Source organism: Grus americana, chromosome 1, assembly GCF_028858705.1.
Source record: "Grus americana isolate bGruAme1 chromosome 1, bGruAme1.mat, whole genome shotgun sequence".
Lineage (NCBI taxonomy): Eukaryota > Metazoa > Chordata > Aves > Gruiformes > Gruidae > Grus > Grus americana.
This window is the reverse complement of record NC_072852.1, coordinates 16,346,448-16,363,641: the sequence shown is the minus strand read 5'-3', so window position 1 is coordinate 16,363,641 and position 17,194 is coordinate 16,346,448. Positions and strand designations below refer to the sequence as shown.

Genomic DNA, 17,194 nt, shown 5'->3' with positions numbered 1-17,194 from the left:
CTGTTTTCAATAGATCTGTGAAGAAAATAATCCTTATAAACATGTTATCTGTCCCCCACAGGCATATACCTACATGCTGGAATTTTCCAGTTCATCCTAAGGGTTTTCTAAATAAGCCATTACAAGTAAATGTTTCTGCTCATTTAGAAATTTATCTCTTGTCCTCTAAAATACTGTGTGTATCAGTTCTAGTTTAAGAACAATCTGGTCTGACTTCTGCATAACTGCCATTTCCCTTTCAGACGAAAAGTTGCACAAATGGATCCCCTTCACAGCATGCTGTATGAGTTTCCTGACCTTAACAAGAACATAGAAGACATTGGGGAAGAAGCTGACCTAGTGTATGAACTTCTACAACAGAAAATACATCTGCATCAAAGTTTTCATTACTTGAATGTCAAAGGTAAGACAGCCAGCAATTAATTGCAACAGGTGAAAATTTTCCGTGAAATTTCAGGCTGTTTTTCTCACCACCGAACCATACAACATTTCAAAGATCCCTAGATTTTAGCTTCCTATGGTAACACAACAATATAATCACTAACAAAATTTTATACTGACTTTCCAAACTCCCTTTTATCTTAAAATACCATGATTTCTAGCATCCTAAATTTCAGATGCGTGTGCCAGGGTCACGTCAGTCTAAAGTCTCATGAATCCTGATGTTTACATCAGGATTTAAAAGCCACCCAGTTTTGCAGTATAGACTCATAGATCATACAGTAGAACAGGAAAGGATTTTTTCCCCACTTGTGACTACTCTTGCTCTTAGCAATACTTAAAGTATGTTGTACAGCAATGGTTTGTTTAATTAAAGCAGAGATTCATAGTGCAACTTCTTAGTGTTCCCATGGGAAAATACATGACTTTATGTGGTAAGGAACTAGCTTTCCATCATCAAAAAATGTGAAGTCAGAACTGAGTTCCTGGGCATTTTTCAAAGAATTACACCATGTATGCTTGAGCTAAGTATAGTCTCCATCAGCTGCTGATAGCAGTAATGGTTTCTGGAGAAAGATGGGGACGTATTAGTCGGGGATCTCAAACAGACGCTAGATCATCCCCAGGGGCAGGAGATTGCCAGCAGTGTACTCTCCAAAGAGACAGCTGCCAAGATATGAACCCCCAGAAGATAATGTGTGCACTACCGAAGACACAAGCTATAGGCAACGCACTCCTATTTACAGTTCCTCTGTGTTTCATTTGGGTGAGAAAAAAATTGGCCTAGACAAGATTGAAAAAAAAGAAGGAAAAGTCAACAGAATACAAAGCCGAGGGAAAGGAAGAGGGGAAAACAGGGATTATTTAAGATTTAGGACTCCCCTGCCCTGTTGTACTTGGCAGTGCCCCTGGGGCCGGCTCTTCCGCTCAGGTCCCTGTGCGAGCGGTTAGCACAGCTCTCCCAGGCTCTGCTTCCCAATTCAACTGAGTCTTGTGCAGACTCTGAGAAAGGCAAGAAGGCAAAGAAACAATAAATCCCAGGGAGGTCAGTGGATGCACAGCTGAAGCATCCGTGGTGCTCTCTGGTCATGTTCCAAACCCGCTTCGTCTTTCAGCCTCAGGAGATGGATAAACAGCCCTATAAAAAGCACACGGGGGTGTGGGGAGGGGAAGACCTTGAATTTAAGCTCAATTTCTGGTCAGGACCACAAATATTCATTGGTCCTGCTAGCAAGCATCTAACAGCACAGAAATATTATTTCCCTCAAGATAACCAGCTTCTCTGATATCCAGAGAAAGCCTGGCTCCCTCACCCCATCTTCATTGTGGGACCAGCAGCGCATGCTAGGTATGGCTTTGTCTGCTTTTTCCCCCTCTCTTTTTTGCTGGGGTAGAGCAGGATATGGCCACGTACACCATCTGGGGCACATTTGGCACTTGTGCCCTAGACACACGTGGGGAACAGGCTCCTACCTACCTCTCTTTGCAGAGGATCAAGACTTGGAGATTTCCTCACAGGCATAGTACATTCAGCTGGCTGACCTGGAAACGTCAGTATCTGATGATGAATTAAAATCACTGGAAAAAACAAGACACAAGTGTCCTTAAAAGAATATTTGCTGTTTATGAGATCTCATTAAATTATGGCTTTCGAGCCTTGGTCCGTGGCTTTGCAGCCACTACAGTATGGTTATGCAGTAAGTACAGATTCCTAGGCTGTAAATCAAGCCTGTGCTAAGACGCTGTGTTTAACGTAAAGGAATTTGGAAGCTCTACAGCTCCATCACAAACCAAGCATGAAAAATGCATTTGGGCCACTTAATGGAGAGCTGAAACACTGTAAAAAATTCCTGTGATGGAATTGTTGCACAGCAAACAGTCTCTGGCTTAGATATGGAGTTACAGCAGCCTCTTGCTGGGTATTTTGTATTAGGAGCTAACTTTAAACTGTACGTTGTTTCCAAGAGTTACAAGATAAAATAAATAGACCTGGTTCCACATGATAACTAAACATTCTTCAGCTTCAATCAAAGCAAGGCCAAGGGGCTTTAGAGCCTGATTCAAAGCATGCAGGACTTGATGAGTGCCTTGTCATTGACTTCAACTGGTAACCAAATTGGTTACCAGCACAAAGAGGGATGTTGATCAATGACCTTTAATGCTTATTCACTGCTGACGCATCAATTCTGGCTCATTGCACATACTTCTGCCTGGGGATTTGGGGACAATGTGGGGTTCTCTGGAGATCTGGGAAGCCTTAACAGCAGCAACTTTAAATTATGTGTTTTGCAAAAGGCCTGAGTCCTTTCCTTAGGCTATTAATCTGCAAAAAATGTAATATTCTCCAACCGTTTTGAGTCTGCTTAAGGGAAAGCTTACACTAAGCAAACAAGAAAGACTCTTGCTGGAAAGTATTTTTGCCTGGCCTACAAGCTTATGATGGAAATGCTTTTTTTTTTTTTTTAAAGCATCAACCCTGAAATTGGATTTTCCAGAGCCAAAGAAAACTCATAAATTCACATTTATAATCTAAATTTTGGGCTCAGTTCAGCAGACCATTTAACTTTTGGGTGCTATGCTGAACAGACAGGACAAATACTGTACTGACTCACAATCAGAGAGCTGATCATTTCATAGGTTTAACAACTGGCAGAAACCGTTCTCCTGCCTGAACTTCAAAACAGTATAAGTGACAGGAGCTTTATCAAATCAACAACGGCAGCAATGCATGAGCTACTGATGAATGCAGATGAGTAGCAGTTTGTGTCATTAATGGGATCCCTTTCATACTTTTGTATCTTCCACTGGTTTCTCATTCACCTTGGACTCTGAAGAATGACATGGGACCCACTGTATTCACATCTATTTTAGCAGGTTTTATGAGTATCAATAACTATTCCTGTTTGGCAACTGGCTGAGTAAAGGATTATAAAGATTGCCTGAGGAAAAGACATCTCCTGTCCCTCCCTGCTGTCCCAAATCAAACACCAGTGACAACAAACTGAATGACCTGTCACTCACCATTTGTCCAGAATTCAAATAAATACATGAATTAAATGCAACCAAAATACAGTCGGTACTAAAGCCTATATTTGTGTTGCTACAGAGGCCATCAGCAACATTAGAAAACAATTTGAAGTATCATTGCTGGCAGAACAGAAGACCAGTGGGACAACCCCTACCGTAAGATACTTACAGTACACCAGGAACCACATGCTTGCTATGTTGGGCAACCAGGTCTTGAAAGCAAGCAGTGTGCTGGAACAGCTCAAGAGGATCAAAAGCCCCGACATCCAAAACTTGAATGAAAAGGTAGGTGCTGTGAATTTTTGAATGGGAGCTAAACAAAAATCTCTTTTTTGATGCTGTTAGTAGGTTTTATTTTAAAAGGGTGCTTACATGCATTTTTAAATCTAGAAAACGACATTTCCCTGGCACAGACATGAAGTCACGTCACAAACAGCTGCATTTCTCAGCTGTGGTTACTGCCACCCTTCTGGAAGCCATTGCTCCCAGGGCAGACCCAGCACAAGGAACTGTTCAAGCACTCTGTAGCCTCAAGAGGCCATCAGTGTAAATTCAGAAAGATTAACCCCAACCTTATCCATCAGTAACTTAAACTAAGCAGAGCAACTTTGCCCTGGGGTGGATGTGGAGTGCTCACATATCCTTTGCATCACCCATAGGAGAGGAAGGGATTTCTGTCCTTCTGCGGGGCAGCAATGAATACCTGATAGCACCTTCAGCCAGCCCTGCCAGATCTGGAAGAGATCATCCATCTAGGCCGTTAGTCTCAACATCTGTGTCAAACTACATGGAGGGCTAGACGTGGTACTGTGTTGTGTGATAGGTGACCTGGATCCTTTAGAACAAGCCATTGACCCATGGGCTGGATATGGCCAGGGGACAGTCTCAGACCTTTTGCCATAGAGGAGTGAAGCAAGGGTCTTAGTGCAACACATGGAGCCCAACAAATGGCTCCTGCAAGGATGCTCAGAGCCATGGGCTGCCATTGCATCCTTCAAGTCAGGCGAGGGTGACCTGTAACTGTCAGTGACAACAGTCTTTGGAGAGACCAGACCACTGTCTCTTCGGCAAAATTCCATCCTGTGTTCAGTGTTCATATGATGTCGATTCCTTCCCCCATGAGTGTCTCTCAGGCCCCAAGCGGCGTCCTGACATAAGCATCTTCCTTATTGCAGATCTGTGGTGTGTCAGGAGACCAGCCCTGTGTCACACCAGCCTGCGGGGGAGCTTTGTGCCGGGACAGTCACAGACTCAGGCAGTGTGGTGGCCCAAACTGCAGCGGAGCTCTTTCTCTCTCCACTGATGCCTTCAGGAAAGCTGAGGAGACTGCTGTGTTGCTAAATAACTTGACTACTCAGCTACAGGAACCTGAGAATCAGGTGCTGTATATCAAACCTACATTTGTTCAGTGAAGTAGATGGAGAATGAGATTTGGGAGGTCACAAATCTACAAAAACTCACCTGCTCCTTGGACAAAGAGCAGTGACATAATGATGGACCCTGTCCCAACATCATAGATCTATCATGGTTCAGTATTAGGTGCCAGTCCCACCAAGAGACTCTGGCTCTAGCTGTGCCTTCCTCTTCCTCATGGCTGCCAAGATCTCATGGGTCATGGTACCCTGTGTCTATGGAAGTTGGTGGCATCAGGCTAGTATTGTCTATATTTTTATTGGGAAAGATTCAAATAGCACCATTTGTCAGTAGCCTGAGTATGGCCCACGCTTACTGCAATGGGATTACTTCTGCGCACAGTGTTAAGCTCTATTTATACAACTTTATATTACTCTTATGTTTGCCACTAAGTAATTTTTGCAAATAATTTCAAGATGAAGCTTTTCTGCTCCCAGTGATGTTCTGAAGGGCATCAAGTAGTCGGCTGTACTGCACAGTAGCAGTAAAAAATAACTCAAGCAAAGTGTGGCCAATGCAACATGTGCCAAGGAAACAAAACAGACAAGTCCCAAAATACCAGTAAAGACAGTTCTTATTAACAGTCAGAGATGATGCCTGTTACAGTTATAGGCAAAACACATTTTCCAGCAGAAATGTCATTCTGCTGTGGCTTTGTCCTGTCCCTGCAGGGTGCCTGGGCATCCATTTCCTCTTTTTAAAATGCACGCGACACTCTGCATCACAGCTAATGGGTTTAGAAATGAGTAACTGGGGCCCCCAGGACACAGAGGGGCAGCAGCAAAAGGCATCTGCTGAGGTGGTGAGCACCACGCTGCCAGGACATTGCCTTTTACACTCACTAGCCTCAGGCAGCTCTGTGATAAGCGAAGTATTTTGATGTTTCAGAAGTAAAAACATCACCATTTTTCTTGTTGCATGGGGAAACTGCATGTCTCTTCCCTCTGTGGACCGCAGAGAGGTGGTACCTGTGCATTTCCTGAAGGCAAAGCATAGTCCTCAGCAAAGCAAAATACTGTTGGAATTTGATGATTAATCTAAAGCTCTCATTTAAATTATCAAGAATATTAATTTAATAGCAAAATGTAACTTTTAAAGATAAGCCTCAAACTCTACCTTCCTTATTTGGGTCCTCTTAAGTGTATTTTTAACAGAAGTTCAATGTGAAAAGGCAAATAAAATTACACGCCTTTTCTGTTCTGAATCTGATCACTGACATGCTGCAGTACTGCAAGAGAAAATAAGTCAGCACCTTCTTTTAGAAACAAAAGGGGCTGTGGTTTAGCAGTGGTTGCAGAGAGAAAAAAATGCTTGATTTAGGCTTTTTCTGAGGCCAGATGAAGGCTATGATGTAGCAACTTCTGGAGTTCCCCAAAGGGGTCTCCTACTACTTTTCAAAGCCACCTCAAGTGATTCCAGCTGAGGCTTGGATCAAAATGATTTTTGTGTTAGAGCTCAACTTACCAAGCAATGACAGATAACCTCCAGAAAATGGCACTGCTATTTCTAATAATATTTCCAGGTTGAAAGTGTTAGAAAAATGGCAGACGACAGCAAATTGAAAGGCTCACAATTTAATGAGCAACTGGAGAGGGCTAAGAATCAAACTGAAGTTGATGGAGAGATCACTAAGGAGTTCATCCGAAAAGTGAAAGACTTCTTGTTAGGTAAATATGCAGAGTTCTTTTTGACTAATTTTCAATATATATTCTAATGCAATATAGCATAATAGATGGCCAGAAAATTATCTAGCTGTATACACGTGAAATTTCTTGTCTGCCTCCTGATCTGTGCAATCTTTTTCAATCCCTTTTTTTCTAGTGTTTCTTTCTCCCAGGTGACAGTACTTTGTATTAATTTTCCAATAGATCGGCTACATTCTGATTGTCATCTTTTATTAATGTGCTTAATTGGAAGCATGCAAGTAGTTCCCTCAGTTCCTAGTTTATCTGAGTAAAGGACTACTAAGATAATTTCATACAATATATAATGACCAGGCATGTTCAAAGGATCCTCAAATTGTTATTCCACCCCCTTCTTCCAGGTCCATAAATAGAGGCCCTCCGTAGGGAGTGTGGGAATTAGGACACATACCGCTCCATCGTCTCCTTAAAGCTGTAACTTGAGGAATCAAAAGATTCTGGTAGAACTTCACAGCTCTCATAAAAAATAACCTAACAACCGTATATACCCTAAAACTTTTTCCACCCTCGTGATTGCAGAAAAATGCTGTAAGAAATGGACCCTAAGGGTTTTTTTACCAAATGCACATCAAAGGATTTCAAATGTGGTAGGATTTTTTTAATCTCTTGAATGTAGCCGATCTCCTAAGTTTCTAAGGATTGCATGTTGGCAGCCCCTTGGCATTCATACCTCTACATCCAAATGGAAGCAAGGGCAGAGAACAGAGGACTTTGTTTGGGAACATTTAAATTATTTTATTGAATTGGAAGAAAAACTCCATTTAAGTCCTTAGGATTCTCACATTTTTATTTGATAGCAATCGAAAATTCCACCTTTGGCTCTTCTTTTGTATTTCTTAGTAGACATACGGCATTTACTAACAATTATAAAAGCATTTTTTCCTGAATTTTTGTTTTGTAAATTGAAGTCTCAGAACAGTAACAGCTGAGATGCATACAGTTACATTAAATATGCTGTACTCTACATTGACGTGAATGGTAGTTTTAGATGAATGTCTTTCTACAGAAAATAGCTCTCAGGAATGCACTACTGTTTGCACAGTAAATGTTTTCTATTTCATTCTTGGTGAGTTACTTTGGAGCATTAGCACAAGCATTTAATATGTTTCAACTGTTTTACCACCCAAGGTCTTGTTTATAAAGGGAAGTGAGCAGAAAACAGAAATGATGATGAGACTTCACAAGGCATTCACTCTGTGTGCCTGTGCCTTTTAGCAAAGAGCTAGGACGAGCTCATGTGTAAGGGGAGTTGTCAAAATATGTTTTTTCTGTTGTAAATTCCCATCCTATCTGAGTCTGACCTAAGTTCCCTCTGTAGCTTAGCCCTTCTCATTAACCAGGGAAGGAACCACTTTCTCAATATTGTGGCAACTCCAGGGAAGGGATTACACCCACCAGCCGGCTTGGAAAGCTCCATTCACACCCCAGTCTCTCCAGTACCTCTTTGATCTGAGGGCCAAGGGAGAAATGGGCTCTGACACATCTAGCTGTGCCGTGCACTGATTTAAAACCTTCCACGGGCTCAGTTCTGCATCAGAATTTTAATAGCCCAGTTCAAAGTGGGCTCAAATCCTCATTTTAGCCAGTTCTGACAACACTAACAGCAGTACCTGGAAGCATAATATTAAATTACAAAATGTTGGAGATAATTCTCTTACCCCCTTGCTGTGCCTGTCAGCTTTATTCTTCCACGTAACTCAAAGGATAGGCAGCCATAATGATCATTTACATTTCACTGGGAGGAAAGAGATGCTTCAGGATACCCTCAGCTCCATTTCTGTTACAGATGAGAGCGCACCACCAGAAGACATTGAGAAGGTGGCAAATTATGTTCTGCAAATAAACCTTCCCCTGACTCGAGAGCTCACAGGCATGCTTGGCAAAATCAGGAGCATTATGAACCACTGTGAGAAGTACAAACTGAATGCAAATAAGAGAAACAGAAAAAGGGAGGAAGCTCGGACACTGCTGGTGGAGGCACAAGAAGCCAAGTGAGTAGGGTATTCTCGTACTGATGTGCTGACTCCAGCTGGGGCGGCACTGTGCGTGGTAGGACTGCTCCAAACCCCAGGCAGTGTCCTAGTAACACCGGACTGAAAGTTCAGATGACAGCAGATTTCAGCTTGCTGATTCCACAGGGTCTCCCCAGCAGGAGCGAGCCATGACCACTTGGGCTGCGGGAGCCGACGTGCTGCAAGGAGGCAGCTACCGCCAGCTCTTGGCTCTTCTGCCTGCTTAGTCAGAGGCCAAAGCAGCTACTTACTTCCATGCTGGACCTAGTGGAGCATTACATCTGGTTCACTGGGAGGTTTAAGTACGGGTGAGAAAGAACCAGCAAGAATTGGGGAGGGAGAAAATCTTCCTTACTAGGAGTGCACCACCAGGCAGCCTGCAGCATCCAGCCTCACCTTTGATACAGCAGCTCATCGCATGCTTCTATTTTTCCATTTTAGCAAAGCAGCTAAGGCTCTTCCGCCTGTGGATGAAATTAATAATAAACTAAAAAATGTTGTGAAGTCCCAAGGGCACTCCAAAAACACCTTCATAAAGTTAAATGAAGAGATACAAGGCATCAGAACACAAATCTCACAGGTATCTTGCTGTAAATCTATTTACTGCATACATTTTACAAAAAGATACTTCATCTCGAAGTTTCTTTAATGTAAACTTAAATAAATAAAACCAGAATGTGGCGCAGATATGACACCAATTCCATAATGTTTAAGGGTCTCTTCTTCTTAATCAGTTGACATTAAATCTCCCTCATTATCACGCTCTGCAAGCTGGATGGACATTGCATAAGAAACCAAATCCCTTCAATTGCTGTTTTAGGCTGAGAACCAAGCGAACAAGACAAACGATGAACTAAATGGCTTGTCGGCAAAACAGTCTGAGATGGAAAATGAAATTGCCACATTGCAGGCAAAAATGCTGATGAACAAGAATCAAGCTACAAAGGCAAGAGCAGGGGCAGAAGCAGCACACAAGCGAGCCCAGAATATTGATAACGTAAGTCTTTCTGTCACATGCTAAGGGAAAAAAGATTCCATCCATGTTCAATAGTATTTTGGATTCAAAAGTGTAATTGTGTTACCCTTCTCTCCTCAAAACTGTTAATTTTTTCCTTATGCCATGCAGTGTAAAATGTTACAGGTTAAGAATAGTTTCTTTTTTATTTTAAGGCTTCTGGCATATAACACTTCTGTTTGCTTGAATGAAGAAAAACATACACATTTCTCTGGCTACTCCATAACATTTTTCCTTACACTGTGTATAAGACTCAGAGTCACCATGGGCACCAGTAAACACAACAGAACAAATCACAAAATCAGATATTAAAATATGTGAGTGATTGAGGCAGCCAGGCCATTCATCCTGTGCCATTCTCCTTCAGAGAAAATTGCTGTGGGATCTACTTGGAGTTTTTGGTTGGCTGGGTGCTTTTCAGTAGTTCCGATTTTTGAGAATGCAGCTACAAATTTGCTAAAATTGCAAAGAGAACCAGGCACCTACAGCACAAGCTGGGAGCATGACCAAGCTTCCAGGTTGTAAGAAACCTAGTCGAAATCTAAACTGCAGCATCAACAGCAACTTAAATCAGCAGGAAATGGATTAGCCAGTGAATATTACTAGAGCCAAAAATGTAAAAAACCCAATGTTGCTACAGATAGTTCATTAAATTTGAATTAAGCCTCATGGCAAAACAAAATTTACAGAAAAGCCCTATCAGAAGTAGTAAACACAGCGTAACCTTTAAAAATCTGAAATAAAATTTTCTTTACATCCTCGCCGCCCCCCCGCCTTGGATTACTTCCCTGGCAGTTTGTGCTAATTGATGTCTATCAGGTTTTGCAAAGCATTGCTTGATGTAGGCTCATGGATTATTTTTAAGATTTAAGAGAATGAGAGATTTAAAGTTCAAGAGGATACTAAAAGAAAGTATGAAATTCTCCTTCAGTACTCCAGATTAATTATAAGATGCTCTTAAACTAAGTAACATCATTTTGTTACAGGAATTTGCTGACATTAAAAGAAAGTATGCTATTCTGCAAGAAAAGCTAAAAGCCCAAGGACCTCCAAAAGTAACACTAGAAAAAGTGAAGCAGCTGAAAGAAGCAGCAGAAAAACTGGCTGAAGAGACTGAAAAAAAAATTAAAAGAATAACAGGTGGTGTTCTTACTTCCATAGCTAGCAGTGAAAATTGTGACAGTCTTGAATTAAGCTGAAGTCCTTGCCCACAGACACTAACAGACTAGGTTCACCTGAAATCAGGTTTAAAACAATTTAACTACTGAAAATCCCTACTTGAAATTACTCAAACAGTTTAAAAGTAGTTGAATTGATTTGGCTTATGTACTTTTTCTGACATAAATTGGTTGCTATAAACCGAGTTTAAGAAGTGTCCACGCAGGGACTTGCAGTGATTTGATTCAGACAGTTTAAAAACAGGACAAGTGCAAAATCTGCATAAAACCTGGCTGCAGATTTAGCTGAAAGCCTTGATTTATGCACTTGCTTTGCGCATTTGAAGCTTAAATCTTTCCTCTGTGCTTACATTACCCGAGTGATGGCTTGTGTTATAGAGCTGCAGGGTTTTCTATCTATCTGTACTTGTTCCCCTTCAGACATTATCTCTGAGCAATGGCAGAACAAACCAGATACAAATACTGGCTTGTGGAGGCTGAAGCCAACGTGCCCTGGACTGGTGGGGCCATGGCCGGGAGGCAGGGGGTCATGGGCAGCAGAGACTGGAGCTGCTGCGGCCATACGGGCACCGGTCCTCACACAGCCCCTCGGGTGGGTTTAGAGGGTCACTGAAAAGGAAGAGTACATTGCATGTAATTGCACGCAGGGAACCTAATTCTGCTTGTAGTGAAGGTCTGGGCATTCCCACTGGGAATCCTTGGGTCTAGGATCCTGCAGGGTTTGACATCTGAAAATACTGTGTAACATCAGCAAAACTGAGGCAGAAACTCCATCCCAGGAGCAACTTCCTCAGGACAGGATCCGAGTAAGTATTTTGAGCATATACCTTGAGGGGAAGCATTAAGAGCATCTCAGTCACTGCAGATGCCCAGATGATAAATGCATTGGCAACAGGCAGTGAATAATGTGATTTTGACTCATCACCAGTATGTTTACATTGGTGTAAGTTCACAGGGACAAGCAGAAAACATTCCTCTAAATGAGGGAGACCTAAGCCCATTACGCCTGAATTGCCTAGGCTTTACACACGTTGATGGACACACTTCCTCTGAGTGTTTCTATTTAAACCAATTCCTTTAAGAGCTCCGTGTCCTGCCCATCCTAGCTGATGGATGAAAGCACACACTGAGAAATTAATTTCTTTAAGGCTGTCATGTTTCTCTTGCTATCCGGAAGCCAGAGTTTTCCCTCCAGTTGCATATATAACATTCCCCATTTGAAATGGGCTTATTGCCTCTAAAACTGCTGGGAAAACAAATACTGTTAATCCCTGGATTTTACTTACACAATAAATATGAGCATCATTGCATGTCTTTACTTTTCTAGATTTGGAGAAGAAGCTTCAGGACCTGAATCAAACCAAACAAGACAAGGCAGAGCAACTGAGACAACTAGAGCAACAAGTGATAGCCATTAAAAATGAAATCACGGGGCAGGAAAGCAAGTATGCAACATGCAAAAGTTAGGGTCTGAACAGACCATCAGGTACAATGCAACTGAAGTCTCCCTGCTTACCACCTCCTGAGCTTCCCAGCACGGTGGGCTGTCCTCTATAAATACACCTGAAGGTGCCTATAGTATTTTGGCACAGTGAATAATGTAATTGTCTTGGTTTGGGTTTTTTTGCCCAGCTGAGTTTATATGGAAATAGGAAATACCTTTTAATAAACTAGTTGATTAAGTAATCGGGATGTAGTCTTTGAGGGAGCTCTGTAATACACACCTTAGGGCTTCTCGCTGTAGGGGTTGGAAATGCACAAGGAGGATTGCTCAGAGAGCTGCAGGTAAGTGCCTCAAAGACAGAATCCCATCACCCTCTGTCTTCTGCTGAACCCTTCAATAACCTGTGGCTGTGCCACAACCCAGCAAGGGGCTGTGCAAACCGGGATGGGGCGATGCAGATGAAGGGCTGTGGGCTTCTGTAGCCATCCCTGCTGACAACCGGTGGCATCCCCAGGGTCCTGTCACGCCTCCATCCCCATCTCTTCACTGAGACAAAGCAGGGGGGCACTATTAACCCATGACCATGTGGGGATCCTCCTGTGTTCACTAAAAATGCACAGCGATGGGCAGTACCTCCATGCAGTGCTGGGCCATCAGAGGTGGGCAACAGGGAGCCAATTCCCCAGTGCCCACTGGATGGCAGTGCACAGATGCTTAATGCCGAAAACAACTTCATTTCTTTGTCAATGCCTCTCCTGCAATGCCTATTTTTCTTATGCTTATAAGGGGTTTCCCACATTTTTCGTTAATGCAGTCAACAACTGGAGAGTAACTCCAGCTCTTAGGTTTAAGCAGCGAGTCTAAAGGGACACAAATGTTGAAAAACAGTTTCTCCAGCTCTTCTCCCACAGGCAGCACTTCACAGAAGTCAGGGTTCACTCAGCAGTTTCTTGTAGCCATAAAGAACACAGGAATTGTCTTAAATTTTAGTTTATAATTCCTTTTTTTTAAAAAAAGGAGACTGGGGCTAAGTAAATGCTACAGAAGAGCTAGGGTTTTAAAAGACTGAAGGGAGCTACGTCTCAGTTTTAAAATCCCACCCTTGGTATAGAAACTCCTGCAGGATGCTGAACAGACTAACGAGGGCTTTTCCTCAGTTAAAACGAGTCATGTCATTCCTGGCTGGACTGTCTCACAGTGAGCAGCCATCGTGGACTTCATTCAGCTGGGGTGAGAGCCCTGCACTGCTTCAGAGCTCGGATGCAGCCCAGAGTGCAGCTGTAAACCAGGGAGTGCTCTGCAGGAGTACAGGGCTCTTAGCATTTACCCATCCGTATGCGGTGGGGGGCTTGGGTGGGAATTGCTGGCATGAATGACATTTCAGAGATATTCCTCTAACTCAAACCAGCTGTGCTCTGGGGCAACGTGCAACATGCATGACCCATATAATAGCTTCTATTGTGAAAATGATGGAATTAAGTTATAACTCTGATATAATCTAACAAAGACACCTGAATGCAGGTATGCACCTAATTTGCAGTTTAGCTTTTTTCTGAATCTTAGCACTTTAAAAAAATCATCTGTGAGTTGTGAGGCTTCTTTATAAATTACTAGGCTGTAATCAGGGAAGTGTATTTAGATTGACTTTGCCATAATGAAATCAAGCACCTCTGTTTTACTCAGAGCACACAACTCACTGAGCTGCTCACACGCAGTTCTCCAGGTAACAAAGGATTTCCTGCAGGTTTCAATGCAGCCCTGCTGCACTGCACCTGAAACAGGCAAACTGAAGCGCTTAGATAGAAATTCCCAACTGCATATAAACTAAAATTATTTCATTCATGGCTTTAAAAATCTGAATTCACAAGCAGAAAGTTGAAAGAGAACTTCCTCCTAAAATCCACTGCTGGCTGTGAGAGTTGCCATATGGCTTTCGACAAGCCATGAGGATGAGAAGTCTGTAAACACGAGGCAGTTAAACAGGCCTGGAGGGGAGATGTATCCATGGGGGGAAACAGAAATCGCTGGAAGAAAAACGGAAACAGGAAGAAAGTCAGCATGGAGTCTGACCTCCCCTGCATTCCTCCAAGCATGCTCAGGCACACAAAGCAAGCAGACCTGATGGGACCAGCAGCTACAGAACACCAAATCCATCCCGTGACTGCTTCCGAGGTTTACAACTGTGCACCATTCCCCATTGGAAGTGGTGCAAAAACTTATAAAGTTAATTTGTGGGAAAATGCTGTATCTGGATCAAAAATACCTATTTTTAATTCCCTCTGGCCCTCCTTCTTGTGGGCAGAAGTGGATTCAGAAAACTTTCTTGGGAAAAAAAAAAATCAAAACTGGTATCTTGCTGTAGAGCATTTTGACTTCAATGACATTAATCAAAATGCCAACAAACACTTAATCCCACCCACATATAATGAAAGATGTGTTTAGTCAAAAATGATCTCATCAGCTCTATTTGCTAGACATTCAACCACTGCAGTGTTATAAGAAAACGGGCAGTCAAGTGGGTCCCACTGAGGTAAAATTCTGAAATTTGGTTCTTTGAGAAGACTTCCAACCCAGCACCAACACAGACACCCCAGGATGTGAAGCTGCTTCACCACCACAAGGGTAGGATATGACATAAAACTGAATTTTTATCATTTGAAGAATCAAATTAAACTACTCCCACTCACTATTGCTTGGGAGCACTGCAGAGAGGGGCGGACAGGAACAAGTTCACTGCACCTAATTACTCACATGGTGAATGCTGGTGGCTACCTCTGAAAGGTGACCACGGTTACGGGTGACAGTGGCCACCCCAGCCTGTGGCTGCAACTCCAACTCTATCCCTGATGCCACACAGCAGGGTCACCCCCAGGCATTGTCACACCGTCCGCAGCAAGGCACGAAGGAGCCTGACCACAGCGGCAACGAGCTCTGGAGGGCAGCTTTAGTCCATTTTAGGTTTAGGGGAGGATAGGACTTCTACAAGGCTGTGAAACAGAAAATTAAAAAAAAAAAAAGGAGAAAACTTCAATAAAAATTGAAAAAATATGGGACAGAAAAAAATCCAGTGGCGATGAAACACTCTGTCCTTGCACAGTCACACATGGGGTGATGCTGCTGCCTGTCTGCCATGGACCAGAGGAGTTTCTAACCACAGCAGAGTAAAACATTTTCTGTTAGTGGGACAAAAATGTTTGTGGTACTGAAGCTTAAAAACAAAGCCGTGCTGTGATTTACATGACGATTGTGAAACTGAATTAGTTTTGTGAATTTAGAAGACCACATTGCAGAAGAGGTTGAGAATTACAATACCTGCCCTGTCAGCTTAAAATGGTTTAATTTCCTGGATATCTTTAATGAAACAGCCCCACGAGTTCTTCAGTTGGGAGTCCTGGGTTATGTTTCAGACCTGGTGTTTAACCTTTAGGGCAAGTCACTTGGTATCTCTCTGTTTCTGCTTATCCATCTGTAAAATGAGAACGAACATATTTACCTACCTCGGCAGGGTTTGCTGGAACGGACAGAACACGGTGTGTTTCCACGCCGGCACTGCAAATAGCAAGAGCAAAGAGTTCTTGAGGGACACCAGTACCTGGTAAAGATTTACACAAGTTTACGTGTTACACGTGTGCAAGCAAAGCTCGGGTATATAAACCCAGGCATCTGTCCCAGCTGGGGCTGTGCTCTTCACACGCATCCATCCTTTGTACCCGCTGCTCAGCGTTCATTTACCAGTAAACCTTCCCCTGGGTGCTGAGGGGACTCTGCTGCCAGCTGATGAAGCCCCCATGTCCCCCCGCAGAGCCCAGGGAACCGAAGCGGGAGGCTGGGAGCAGGGGGGCAGCTCCAGCACAACCATTCAGCCCTTGCAGCAGCCCCAGCGCCCCTGGGAAGCGCCGCAGGCTCCCAGCTGACGAGAAACAGGCTGGCAGCGGCCAGCCCTGGCTCAGCCGGCCTCTCTCCCACGCCAGGGCCAGACCCAGCCATGCTGCCGTGCCCAGGAATGGCACTTCCGAGCCATGTGTGTAGGCACCACAGCACCGCGCGATTTGGGGCCACTGAGCACCATGTGCGACGGCTGCCAACCCCCTGGCCCTTTGCTGGTTTTGGGCCTTGCCACATGGGCACGCTCCACCCATCCCTCCCTCTGTCCCCCGCCCCTCGCTCCCAGGCACCCAGCCCTACCAGCACCCCCGGCAGAAGGCAGAATTGGGTCAAAAACCCCATTCCCGCCTTGTTTCCCCAAAGGGAGAGGGGTCGCGCCATCGGTGATCCCCTCCGCGATTGCTGCACCCTTGCCCAGAGCCCGCTCCCAAAGCGGGGGCGCAGCGGGGAGGACGCAACCTGTGGTGGCCGGCGGCTGGCGTCCCCCCGCTCTCCCCTCGGGGCTCCCTGGTTGCAGTGGGACGGGCGTCCCCCTCTCAGGCCCGCCGCCGGCCCGCTCTCCCCCAGCCTCCCACCCCGGCTGAGCTACCCTTCCTCGACGGCAGCCACTTCCCCGCTCCCTCCCCCGGGACCGGCGCTGCGGCGGGCCCGGGCGGCCCCGGGGCGGGGGGCTGGGGCGGGAGGGGCCACGTGGGGCGGCCCGGCCCGGCCCCGCGGGGGCGGCGGGGCGGAGGAGGAGGAGGGCCGGGGGGCGCCCGGCGGCGCGGAGCCGCTCCCCGGGAGCCACGGGGAGCTGCGGCGCCTGCGTGGAGCAGCCAGAGCAACAGCTTTCCGCGGCGGCGTGGAGGGGGAGCCCCGTCCCGTCGCGTCCCGTCCCGTCCCGCCGGTGTCCGCCGCCCGCCATGGGCCGCCTCCCGCTGTACCTCTGCTGCTGCCTCGGTAACTCCCGCCCCGCTCCTGCCGCCGTCGGGGCACGGCGGGCTGGGCGAGCCCCTGCAACCCTCGCCGGGGCGGCTCAGGGCGCCCAGCCTGACCGCGCTCCCTCTTTTCTCTCTCACCCCTCTCTCCCTCCGCGG

General features: G+C 45.0%; 2 protein-coding genes and 1 long non-coding RNA gene across 4 annotated transcripts in view; 2 read left to right on the top strand and 1 right to left on the bottom strand.

The window, feature by feature from the left end:
• The window catches only part of LAMB4 (laminin subunit beta 4), a 43,157-nt gene extending 30,901 nt beyond the window's left edge, over window positions 1-12,256 (top strand). The window contains exons 26-34 of the mRNA XM_054841717.1: window positions 243-403; window positions 3,548-3,753; window positions 4,644-4,847; window positions 6,404-6,548; window positions 8,371-8,575; window positions 9,038-9,176; window positions 9,417-9,593; window positions 10,598-10,751; window positions 12,117-12,256. Coding sequence (XP_054697692.1) covers window positions 243-403; window positions 3,548-3,753; window positions 4,644-4,847; window positions 6,404-6,548; window positions 8,371-8,575; window positions 9,038-9,176; window positions 9,417-9,593; window positions 10,598-10,751; window positions 12,117-12,256 — 1,531 coding nt within the window. The remainder of the gene's footprint in view (window positions 1-242; window positions 404-3,547; window positions 3,754-4,643; window positions 4,848-6,403; window positions 6,549-8,370; window positions 8,576-9,037; window positions 9,177-9,416; window positions 9,594-10,597; window positions 10,752-12,116) is intronic.
• Window positions 8,499-17,168, bottom strand: LOC129212882 (uncharacterized). 2 transcript variants are annotated; one of them, XR_008579316.1, is made up of 3 exons: window positions 17,042-17,168; window positions 15,731-15,782; window positions 8,499-9,060 (listed from the first exon to the last, which is right to left on the bottom strand). It is a non-coding gene; the product is annotated as an uncharacterized LOC129212882 (long non-coding RNA). The 2 variants fall into 2 exon arrangements; XR_008579318.1 differs by having other exon boundaries at window positions 15,731-15,825; window positions 17,042-17,165.
• Window positions 16,842-17,194, top strand: part of LAMB1 (laminin subunit beta 1) — a 43,783-nt gene continuing 43,430 nt past the window's right edge. The window contains exon 1 of the mRNA XM_054841849.1: window positions 16,842-17,057. Within this exon, the coding sequence (XP_054697824.1) occupies window positions 17,021-17,057 (37 nt within the window). The 5' untranslated portion in view covers window positions 16,842-17,020. The remainder of the gene's footprint in view (window positions 17,058-17,194) is intronic.